The sequence below is a fragment of the Rhinolophus hipposideros genome (assembly GCF_964194185.1).
Source record: "Rhinolophus hipposideros genome assembly, chromosome: 13".
NCBI classification, from domain to species: Eukaryota; Metazoa; Chordata; class Mammalia; order Chiroptera; family Rhinolophidae; genus Rhinolophus; species Rhinolophus hipposideros.
Window position 1 is genome coordinate 12580891 of NC_138059.1, and position 12436 is coordinate 12593326.

General features: G+C 41.2%; 1 protein-coding gene across 7 annotated transcripts in view; it reads right to left on the bottom strand.

Annotated features, from left to right (window-relative positions):
- NTAQ1 (N-terminal glutamine amidase 1) overlaps positions 1-12436 on the bottom strand; it is an 85794-nt gene that overhangs the window by 70782 nt on the left and 2576 nt on the right. For 2 of the 7 annotated variants that reach the window (XM_081070092.1, XM_081070094.1), the window contains exons 2-5: positions 9545-9644; positions 8696-8746; positions 5039-5187; positions 4285-4409 (exon numbers count right to left, since the gene is read on the bottom strand). In XM_081070092.1, coding sequence (XP_080926218.1) covers positions 4285-4409; positions 5039-5187; positions 8696-8746; positions 9545-9644 — 425 coding nt within the window. Of the gene's footprint in view, positions 1-358; positions 2472-4284; positions 4410-5038; positions 5188-8695; positions 8747-9544; positions 9645-12078; positions 12220-12436 lie in introns of those variants that run through there. The other 5 variants (XM_081070090.1, XM_081070091.1, XM_081070093.1 and 2 more) reach the window with 5 other exon arrangements.

A 12436-nucleotide genomic window follows, 5' to 3' on the forward strand; every position in this document is an offset into this window, starting at 1 on the left:
TTGTACTTGTATTCGTCTTATCAAAAGTTCATTCACTTTCTCCCAGAATCTTCCTGGTCAACTAACCCAAATAGATACGTGATATTTCCTTAGATTGCTTGATTCTTGAGTAAATGCTTTCAGTTGTCCCTCCATAGTACAAGGCAGAAGATTTATATTAAATGAAAGTTTCTTAATAAGCAGAAAACTAATCTGAGATCAAAAGCTTAGACATCCTTACTGTAAGAAATTACTAATTTTTACAGTAGAATCATGAAAACATAAATGACAGCTAGTACTATATGCCAGTTTTATGCCAAACCTTTTTTCACTTAGAATTATATGACTAAAGACAAATTTCCAAAATATCATCAAAAACGAAAGTCGATAAATGTATTTTATAGCAATAGTTCCCATCTACAACTGAGATACTCTTGGGTACCTCAGGTCATCAAGAGTGACACAAAATCTTTAAACAAAATTAATTTTAAGTGAATTTTATTTATAAAAAACATATAAACAGACCAAACAATACTCAAGCCTGGAAGGGCTGTAATCTTTTTTAACAACATAATAGTCCAAAAAGACTAATACTTATTGCTGATTCAGCTCACAATATCAGCCCTCTTCAAGCAGCAACACAATCACTAGTAAACATTTTATGGGCACCTTTAATGGGTATTAGTGATTCATTGAGCAACAAGCCACAGTCCTGCCCTCCTGGAGCTTCCAGTGTAGCTGGAGAGAAATGAAACAACCAGAACAGAAACAAAGTTCACACACATCTATCACAACAAAAGCAATTACTGGCATAAGTCACCACATGTTTTAACAAATGAGCCATAGAACTATCTTAGCAAATGTACACTACATCAAGTTTCAACCTGACATATCAAAAAAAAGAAAAAAAAAAGTTTTTATTTTGTTATTTTTTGTTCACTCATGTTTCAACTGAATTGAATTAAAAAGAGGAAAACACAATTCCAAGCCAAATGTACCACGACGTTTACCATCCCATTGTTCATGTCTCCATAGTTCTACACCCAGAGCTCCAGTTCAGTAGTTTTGACTGCCAAACCGATGCACAAATTCAGATAGCGAGTAGACAGCTCCCCACCCTACCTCAGGATCCATACTGATAAAATCATTCAGGTTCATTTTGGAATCTAAAAAAATACATGAAAGAAACATCCACTGAAAACACAATTTTGGTTTAACAACAATAAAACAACCGAGAAGACCAAAGGTAGAGAAAATTATTCAATGGATAAGGGTTCTATATCACTTCTCTGGTCTTCTTGTCGCAAATGTGTAACCTTGATCTAATCATGACAAAACATCACACAAACCCAAACTGAGCGGCATTCCACAAAAGAACTGACCAGTACTCTTCAAAATATAAAAGTTCTAAAAGAAAAGAAAAAAAGAAACTGTCACAGATTGAAGGAGACCGAGGAGACCCGACAACTGTTAATACCCCGGGTCAGAAAAAAAAAAAACTGGTGGGAAGACTTGCAAAAACTTAAGTAAGGTCTTGTAAGTTATGTCAATATGTTTGTTTCAGTTGTATCATTTTCTTGGTTTTAAAAATTATACTATGGTTTACTCAGATACTCAGAATCTGAGTAAAGTGTATACAGGAGCCCTGTCCTATTGTGGCAAATTCTTTAGAAGTCCAAAATTATTTCAAAACGAAAAGTTAAATGAAAACAATGCACGAATAATCAAACTGCCAATTTACTGGATTCAACTGCCAATTTACAGGAAATTCAGGGGATTTTCAAAAAAGACACAGTTAGCAAAACCAAAAGTGTTTCTCCCAGACTCAGTTTCTTCAACAAATTATAAGGAAAAAAAAAGTTGCACAAGGAATCTATATATTTAAAAAGACTACCCTTACAACAACAAAAAAAGCAGGATAATCAGCAAAATCAGAAGTTTTGTTCAAGTCATCAGAGAGCTGGGATGCAGGATGACCAATTAACCTGAAATAAAGGAAAGACAGATACCTCCAAGGAGAGATGAGGTGGAAACTCTTGCTTATCTGGGATAGATGCCAGATTCCATATGAGTTGGTAAGTCAGCTAAAATTTTTAAAAGATTGCTAATGGAAACCTCAACTTCTGAAATATGACAGTTATTTGTTTTCTAGGACTTTCAGCCCAAGACTTGGGAAATGTCCTTGAAAACTGAGTCACGGGTAGCTGGTGCTGGAACTGAGTCTTTAGAGCAAGGCTATAAGACTGTAAATCTCAGCTTCCTTCTTATCAGGAAAAAAAAAGGGTTGGGGGGAGTTCGTTTCTTTAAAATATATTAAATGCTAAATTAAAAATAGTGGGGGCGGCCAGGTGGCTCAGGTGGTTGGAGCTCCGTGCTCCTAATGTTAAAGGCTGCAGGTTCGATTCCGACATGGGCCAGTGGACTCTCAACCACAAGGTTGCTGGTTCGACTCCTTGACTCCCGCAAGGGATGGTGGGCTCCGCCCCCTGCAACTAAGATTGAACACAGCACCTTGAGCTGAGCTGCCGCTGAGCTCCCGAATGGCTCAGTTGGTTGGAGCGCATCCTCTCAACCACAAGGTTGTCGGGTGGACTCCCGCAACTAACAATGGCAACTGGACCTGGAGCTGAGCTGCACCCTCCACAATTAAGATTGAAAGGACAACTTGACTTGGAAAAGTCCTGGAAGTACACACTGTTCCCCAATAAAGTCCTATTCCCCTTCCCCCAAAAATCTTTAAAAAATATATAAATAAATAAAATAAAATAAATCACTAATTAACTAAAAGTAGTTCCCACTTATCCTAACTCTGGACGTATTTCTTTGATAAATACAGGTCTTAAGGAATTTACCACATGAGAGAACATTATAATGTGATTCAATTATTATATGAGGAACCAGTATGTTCACCCCACACCTCAGAGAAGATTCCTTTTCATTTCAATCTCAAATTCAGGAGGCCCCTGATGAACTAAGTACCTGAGCAACAGAAAAAGACATACCCTCCTTGTAAAAAACTCTTCCTCAAGTAGTGTGCTTTCCAGAACCATATACCTTAGGCAAAGGGACTAACCTTCACACGCTTCAATTTATGTGTCTATCAAATGTGGAAAATAAAGCTTGACTCATTGAGTGGTGGTGAAAATTAAACTAATCTGAAAGGGGGCTGGCACAAAGCCTGGCACCTGCTGGGTCGTAATCATCAAAACTCAAAGGAATGACCCAAAGAGGATGAGGGCCGATGAGGTGATGTTTACTGAACACCTACTATGTGCTAGGCTCTGTGTTAGTGCTCACGTCAAAGAGAGAGCTGGGGAGCTGCCAAGGTACACTGTCTAAGACCACGCCCCGTGCAATAGGCTGTCCAAGACTGAAAGGTAGACCCATGAAGCCCTCTCCTAACCCAGGAATGGTCCCAATTCTAATACTGAGCCCAGGAAGCAGGCTTGTGGACCAAAAAGCAATTTTGATATAAATTTTAACAATTACGAGAGCTTTTTCACAGACAGCCTCAAATATCTGAGTTTGAATCCCCTTTTAGTTCACTCCCTTCAAAGATGCCAAATATATTTTTTACTTTCTTCCTTGCTGAACTCTGAATACTTTTGTCCTCCTTTCCTGGCATGCTGCACAGCTTACAGAGCACTTCCACACAGAAAGCATCACCCATGTGATGGGATGATCTCACTGCAAAATGGCAATGCTATGAACTACTCACAACCAGAAATAATGTTTCCACTCATCTGAAGGCCAAACAATAGTAAGAGGATGAAGAACACTTTATCGCCTCAAATCTCAAGAAAGTATTAATTGGACCGATGCCTAAAAGCCCACAAAGGAGATGAGTGGTGTAATAAAACCTGCCAGCTTTCACCTCCTCCTAATGCAGATTTTATTTGAGAGCCAGGGAAATGCCATTTCATCCGTCACAAGGATACACTGGGGCTTTTCTCACCATAACATGAAACCCTACCATGCCAAGGTGCTCCCAGTCCCATTGTTAAATGACACAAACACACAGATCTCCGAAGTCCAGTGTCCTGGAGGCAGGTACACCCAATACCTAGCAAGTGTCGTGGTTCTGCTCCTTAACACCCTCCCTGTCCTGTGAGTTCTTACGCCTCCTGGTCCTGCGCACTGTGCCTCCATTTCTGAATCTAATAAATACACAGCACTACACTTCCTCTTACCTCTTACCACTCGGGGTTCTACCCAAAGAACAATGCAAGTTTTGTCCTTGGTGAAGGGAAAATGCCTATCTGCACAGGCACCAGAAACCCCTCTGAGGAAGCATCTTTGGCTCACCTCCCGTTTCAATGCAGGGATATGATGGAGGAGGCTCTCTCCAGTTCCCGCTGGAATCTTTCATGTGAGATCGGTCAGAAGCAAAGTTCTTCAAATATGAATCTGCGCGGATCACTCGAAATTTCCTGCAGATCAATCAGCATTCATTTATCTCAGGGAGGTCTCCCAGTTGAAATTCTAACGTGGTTTTTATATAGACTCATTTTCTGTGGCATGCACAAAACTACTGGTGGCATTTTTTGCACTATTAGTAACATGCAAATATATACGCCGCTTTATTACCTGTTAAAGAAGCCATGAGAAATGATCAGATGAAATCCAAAATCACAAAGGCACAGAAATATATCTGGTTGCCATTATTTACTCCATTGTGGATCAGGGGCAAAGTGAATAATTTTCAGGTGCGGCCATGACAGCCTTCTAATAAGGCATCATAAGCCATCCGCCCCGCCCCCCCACACCATACACACACCCCAAAAAACAAGACGGCGAGAGAAATCCCCAAAACGACTACAATAATGTTTGAGATCTTATCACACAAATCTTTACATGACTGCCAACCTTTGATACAGTGGACAACCTTTAAAACTCAAACATTTTGAATCTTCTGTGTAGCACATCATTCTCAAATATCAACTCAATGGTGATGCCAAGACAAGTGACCTTTACAAAACAAATGCCAAAACAAACAAAACCGTGTGATTGTCAAGGTCTCACTGCAGAAAGTATGAAAATCCATCCCGAATTTCCTCACCTTCTGAACTGTGGATGGATGTCCTCATCGGATTTAAAGGCATCTTCCACGTAAGTGTCAAAAGCACAGGGAAATGGCAAGACAGTGTCAAGGTCATAAATGAAGCTCTGTCCTCCACTTGAAACATGAAGCAAGACAACATGGTAATCCTAGAAGTAAAAGTTGTTGAAGTTACTTTATGATGGTGAATTCCAGGATTATGTGATATATAACGCATGTATATTACCAAAAACAGATTCCAGACTAATATAGCCCTCTTTACAATAGCAAAATTAAACAAAGCAAACACAAAACCCTGATAACAGACCAAATGTCCGGTGACAGGGAATAGTTACCTAAATAATGGATATGTTCTTATACATTAAATGTATACCCACTGACCCAGCAATTTTACCTCTAGGAATCCATCCTACATAAAAATGGCCATACACATGTAAAGGTATATATACTAAGAAAATCTCTGTAGCACTGTTTATAATAATGGAAATTCAGGAACAACCAAAAGTCTATCAAGAGGGGAATGGTTAATAAATCACGATGCAGCCACATGACAGAATACTACGCAGCTGTTAAAAAGATTTTGGTAAATTTACGTGGAAAACAGAAAAATGTTGTTACCTAGTTGGATAGAAGCAGACTGCAGAATGTGCACATTATTTTATAAAAGCTGTATGTATACAGACAGAAGTACATAAGCATGCATACGAACACAGAGGAAAGGTCTGTAAGGATATTATCCAAACTATTAACAAAGGGAACTGCTTGAGGTTTGCCCAGAGAAAGGGAAAAGGATTTTAATTTCTTGTTTTATACATTTGCAGTTAAAAAAAATAAAAGTGTTGGTTTTGATTTTTTGTTTTTTAATCAGCTAAGCCCTCATCTGTAAGCATTAAAGGAGAAGGCTACAGAGAGCTTCTCCCACAGAGCTTGGTCACAGTGTGTACGTGAATTCTCACTCGTGTCGCTCCCAGACACCTGGCAGTGCCAGAAGGGATGTCGGGGAGGTTATCAAGGGACATGAGGGCAGTCTGGTGCTGTGAGTTCCTCAGAAGAAAAACACCCTGGCAGAGTACAGCTCTGTGAGATAAAAAATTCAATCACATCAGGACAACATTCATAACACCACCTTCCATTCCTAGGACTTCAGAGCTCACAAAGCACTTTCTCAAACGCTATTTCATTTGACTCTGTGAGGCAAGAAAGATAATTAATCAAGACTAGAGATGGTGTACCATCAGAGCCTAAAGTGCTTCCTTTGGCTCCAATTCTATCTTAGTAAAGCAGAAATAGCATCAGAAATGGATGCTTATTCCCTGTATACCCCTTAATGCATCCTACCCTCCAAGTATAAAGAAGAGCGCTCTCCCTCTAATAGTCCAATTTTCTTCCCCTGGGCTCGTTCATGCTATTCCCCTCCATCCGTAGCAACCTTCTCTACCTCTTTCCCCATATCCATCACTCAAGCTCCAGCTCAAGTGCTCTCTCCCCCATGAATCCATTTTTATCTTCTTCCACCCCCTGCCAGAAGGAGTCTCTGCTTTATCCAAAATCTGTTTCTCCCTTGACATACTGCAGTTTTTTAAAAGTATATACTCCCTATTATTTGTGGGAAACTGTGCTGTTGAAATATAGCTATAAAGATGAGAAAGACAGGTCCTTACCCTCAAAGAGTTCCCGGAGAAATGAGTGTGAAACACAAGTCAACTGTTACAGGAGTGTGAAGACACAACAGAATGAAGGAAGCAGGAAAATATGCAAGGAAGGGCATTCTGAAATCAGATCACCTGGTTCAAACCTCAGCCCCTGCACTAACCAGCCTCAGTTTCCTCTTTAATAAAATGGAGATAACTGTAGCGCTTACCTCAGAGTGTTACTGGGCAATTAACGAGATTATATATGTAAATGCATTTTTAAAAGCCAACCAAGAAACAGAGGATGGGGCCAACAGCCAAGGAGAATCTCACTGAGGAAGGGCTGCCATCATTGAATCTCACCTGAAGGGCAGAGCTTTCCAGAAAGAAGATACAACTTGTGAAAAGGCATAAATGACGACTATCCACAACCTTCTAGTTATTTCAGGTCCATATTCCTACATACCAGATGGATGATGAATTTGAGGGAAAACAGGCCTCCACTTGGAATCACCTTCATAGTACAGATGTAGAGCCAAGGAATGCAGATTTAAGCAGTAAGTCTGAGTTGGCTTCAGTGCTTACCCAAATGCCAGGAAAGACCCAGCGGGGCTAAAGGAAGGGTTGCCCACCTAGAAGTGATCTGCTCCTTGGGGTTTGGTGTCTCGACCCATTCAGGGAGGCCTACTCATGTCCTCCAAGAGGACAGCAGTGAGGCAAAGATAATATGCTAGAGGGTGCAGGGAGACGTCCTACCTCAGGACTGCCCCCCTGAGCTGCCATGAGATGTTGTGTAAAGGGGACATGACCACAAGTCCTTTCCCTGCAAGTTTCCCTGAGACATCAAGCAAGGCCATGACTCAAAGTCAGCTGAGCGGTTCAGCAATGGGGATGACTTCTAGGGCAGTGGACAGTCTGCAGCAAGGCTTATGCAGTGTCGCTAACGGTAAGAGCTAACGCTCTGGAGCACCAGTACCAGATACTATACCCGAGACCAGGGTAACGCTTTAAATGCATTATCTCATTTAAGCCTCTCGACCTCACCGACCAGAGGACAATGAAAACAGAGGGTGAATCACACATCCAGTTCACACAGCCCACCAATGGGAGGACTGGGGCTTAGCCCCAGTCGGCCTGACTCTGAGTCCAGCTCCTACCCCAAGGCTGCTGGATTGGGGCTTGAATGTCAGAGCAGATCACTTGCTGACGGGGGAAGCCAGAAGGTCAGCTCCGTGAAGTCAGGGGTTTTAGTCTACTCCATGCCTGGCATATCATAGGCACTCAATAAATGCGTGTTAAATAAATGAATGAAGCCAATTCAAATGATATCTTACTTTAAATAGGGATCAGAAACTAGGAGTTTATTACATCATCATGCATGGAGTTTTATTTTTATCTTCCCGTTTATCAGCATAAACAATTTTGTTCTTCAGGGGGCCAGGTTAAGGCAACACACAGATGAATCCTGCAAAGGACCCAGGCCTGAGACCCAGTCCTACCAGTGGTCAGCTAGATGACCTAGAGCCGTTCACTTTGCCTTTCTGGGTTTGTTTCTTCACCTGAAAAATGAAGGGGTTGGAGTATATCTGTGTGTTTCCTATGCCAGTCATGTTCACTCAGGAGTTTGCTAAAAGCACTCATTCCTGAACTCTTCTCTAGATCAACTACATCAAAAACCTGTATCTTTAACATAGTCTTCAGATAATTCTAATGTGCCGCTGGACTACGTATTGCTAAAGTTCTTTCCAGTGCTAAATGGGTAAGAGTTTGGGAGATCACAAATATATCTGCCATGCTGACCCTTTCAAGTCATTCCGGTAATAATGTCAAAATGAAAAGAAAACACACCTGGAAGTGCTTCTACCTTAGACCAAGTACCTTCTATTCTCAAAAGCTCAAATTATTGATAATTGTCATTGCTTTTCTCTACCGCCCTATCATTTCTGCTTTACCAAAACATAAAGACCACTCAGGGCCCACAAGGACTGAGGGAGGCATCAGAAGCTCTCTGAATTGACCAGCTTACCCAGATCACAGGTCCATCTCCAGGTCTTGCCTGCTGTTTCCAGATAGGTATCTACAAAACACAATAAACTTCAATTTCATAAGCCATGACTTCAGTTAAACCGCTACTAAATTCTTTAAAGCAATACATAAATAAAAAATAAAATATTTCTAAGCAACCAACAAAGTGAAAGAACGAATGGGTAAGGAGAAATCGAAATCCTTCCTAGCGTCCTTAACAATGAAAGGGCAAAAATTAATCACACGCTGTTCTTTGGAGAGTAGAAAGAGACCTGAACTAGGAATGAGAAGGCTGGGCAGGTTCAAGTCTTGCTTTGAAGTCAGATCACCTGATTTCAGATTCCGTAATTATTTATGGAACCTCCCTGAATCTCTATAAAATGGAGACAGCTGTCTGCCCCTTGCCTATTTCACAGGGTTTCCATTAGGATCAAATGAGATGATGCTTGCAAAAGTGCTTTACAAAATATGAAGGGCTTACTTTTTTAGTAATCACGTAAGTTTATTATAGTTCTATTTAAATTCCAGAAACAAAGAAACCTTTACCTCAAACCTGAGAGTAAGTGCCTCCATCCTAAGCAATTTAAAAGGCTCTAAATACCTAAAGAAAAGAGATTTAATCTGTGTGAACACAGCATCACGTATTTCCCTACCTACAAGTAAAGGACTAAACTCTCCCTAACTCAACCATGCCCATGAAGGGGGAAAAAAAAATCTCATTCAAAAACAAACTTTAAAATGTTGATATGTTTTAAAATGCTCGTTTTAAAACAGTACTAAACCCATGCTATATTTGGCTTCTAATGTCATCCTGAATTTCTTCTCTTTCTGCAATCATTCACCAACGTACCATCTTCCTCTCATTAGATATGAAGACAGCATAACATTCTTCTAAAGGATACTGGTTGTGGTTTTTGATGTATTCACACAGCTTCCAAATATTTTCTTCACTGAAATAAAATAATTGTTTAATCAGTATAATTAAGCAAGAATGCTGTCTTTCAAATTTGAACAAGACTGACGATGACATTAAAAAGCTGGAGACCTAACCACCATTTCATCCAACAATTGGCTAACATTTGAACCTTCTCTAAAACATCCCCAACAAGCTCTTACCCGACCTTTAGGGAGTGTGGAACCCTCTGCAGACAAGGAGTTCACTACCTCCCCCGTCAGTGTTTGTACATGGAAGCATTGTATAACTCACAAAATGCTACGTAAATATTCTATAAGCTTTGGGTCCAGGGACTTGCGACACAGCTGGAATTCCAACTAGCCACTTACAAGGTAAGAAGCTATGAACACTGTGACTTCCTAGAGTGCCTGCTTTTCTCCTCAGTAAAATCTCCACATCAGATTATAAAAACTCGATAAATCTTAGTTAACATTGGTTTCCTGCTCCCTCAAGGAATGGAGCAGGGTGGGTGTTTTGGGCAGGAGGGCTCCTGAATGGAAAGGATCTGGCAGTTATGTGATATGTCCAGGAATTCTTCTGGAGGGGCTCTGGGAATGGGGTTCCTTCCCCAAGCCCCTCTGGTGGGGAAGAGGGCCTGACGTAGAAAGTCGTTTCTCATAGTGAACTGCATGCAGTGTGTCTTCCTAGACCTCTGCTCCGGTAGAAATCTCTCTTCTGTATGAGAGGCCCTTAGCTCTTTGAAGCAGTGGTCAGAACTGCTTAAGTAAAGCAATTCCTGGTGCAGTGCATCAAACCACACCACACTAGTAGCCATAGCCACACCCCTACACGGGCAAGCGGTCACTGCTGGCAGTACTCACAGCTCAGCCTCTGGGTTCCTTCTTCTAATGAGCCACACGGCACCTTTGCTCAAAATGAACTACACCCACTCTCTGTTCACACATGACTCAATCTGCCAGTCTGCTAATTTCCAGCCCCCTACACCATGCCACCCGAAAATGAAGCAAGGCACCAACTGTATTGAGGATTGCCACCATTTTATGGAAATACACACTTTCCATTTGTAAGTCTTACCCTTGCCTATCTGTCTCAATGCTCCATATGACTAGGCTTAAAGTACCAAAGTTCAGTGTCTGTATTTTTCTCCTAGGATTTCATTTTTCTCTAAAATACCTAAGAAACCTTATGAAAAAAGTGGTGGTAGAGGTAACAAGAGGAGATTACTTCCTACTCCCATAGGATATGTAGTATGCAATAACAAAAATACAAAAATCTACTATTTCAATGGAACAAGTAGCTAAAATTTTTTTAATCTGGATATTCTAAGACCAAATTTCAAGAAGACATTTGTCTGTCTTGCCTATAGATGTTTGACCACAAACATCTTCAAGACAGGATGTACAAAGCACTGTGCTAAGTGCTTGGAACATATGATAAATGAGAGCTTACAGACAATGAGAGGGGACATACAGATCCATAAGCACGCAAGCATCCAAGAAGGCCATAAAAGATACACAGAGGAAGGAGTTCTTAATTTTAAGGGATACGGGAAGATGGAAGAGGTACAGGTCAGTGGTTTCTTTGCTCCCCTTCCCTCCATCCCAAGGATGGGCATAGAGTTGAGGCAAAAAATTCATGAATTCATATATACCACAAGCACTATTGGCAGGCTGAATACACATGAGGCTTGGACACACTGTGCCAATTATTTTTTAAATATGTGTGAATGTTGCACAGAGGAAAACTAATTTTTTTAAAAAAGATTTTATTGGGGAAGGGGAACAGGACTTTATTGGGGGACAGTGTGTACTTCCAGGACTTTTTTCCAAGTCAAGTTGTTGTCCTTTCGATCTGAGTTGTGCAGGGTGCTGTTCAGCTTCAATTGTTTGTCCTTTCAGTCTTAGTTGTGGAGGGCGCAGCTCAGCTCCAGGTCCAGTTGCCGTTGCTAGTTGCGGGGGGCACAGCCCACCATCCCTTGCAGGAGTCGAACTGTGCTACAACCAACTGAGCCATCTGGGAGCTCAGTGGCAGCTCAGCTCAAGGTGCCGTGTTCAATCTTAGTTGCAGGGGGCGAAGCCCACCATCCCTTGCGGGACTGAGTTGAACCGGCAACCTTGTAGTTGAGAGCCCACTGGCCCATGTGGGAATCAAACTGGCAGTCTTGGAGTTAGGAGCACGGAGCTCTAACCGCCTGAACCACCAGGCTGGCCCCAAAAAATAAATTTAAACAAAAGAGTTATTGAAGTTGCAGTCCCTTTTTATATCCATTTTGTTTTCAAGAGTGCAATTAATATCATGTAGGAAGATCTCATGATACTTTTGATGTTAATAAAAAAAAAAAGGACCTTATATACTTGGAAACGTTGGGAGTCATTTGGAATAGAAAGAGCCCTGGATTTGGTGTGAATCCTGGCATCCACTTAACTGGTCAAAAAAAAAGTGGGGAACGATGACAAAAATGTTCCAACCTGTCAGTTGACTGTTTTGGCAGCAGAAAGGCAAATAAAGCAGCATTAGGGTCCATGGTTACTTTAAGGGTTACTGGTGATAGGCTGAGTTCAGAAAGACATGCAGACAAGGATTCCTGGCACACAGTAGGGGCTCAATAACTGATTGAAAAACACAAAACAATTACAACAGAATCAGAAATGTTCTGCAAACCGCGCAGTGTCACACAAACATCGGCCACCACTATTATCCCGAAGCTGGGTCTTAAAAGATAAGTTAACATCTGACAGAAACGAACAGAAGTAGAGGCAACACTTATTTCAAGTTAGAAGTACCTGCAGGAGCAAGTGTAGTAAGGTGTACCTACCCACATGTTCA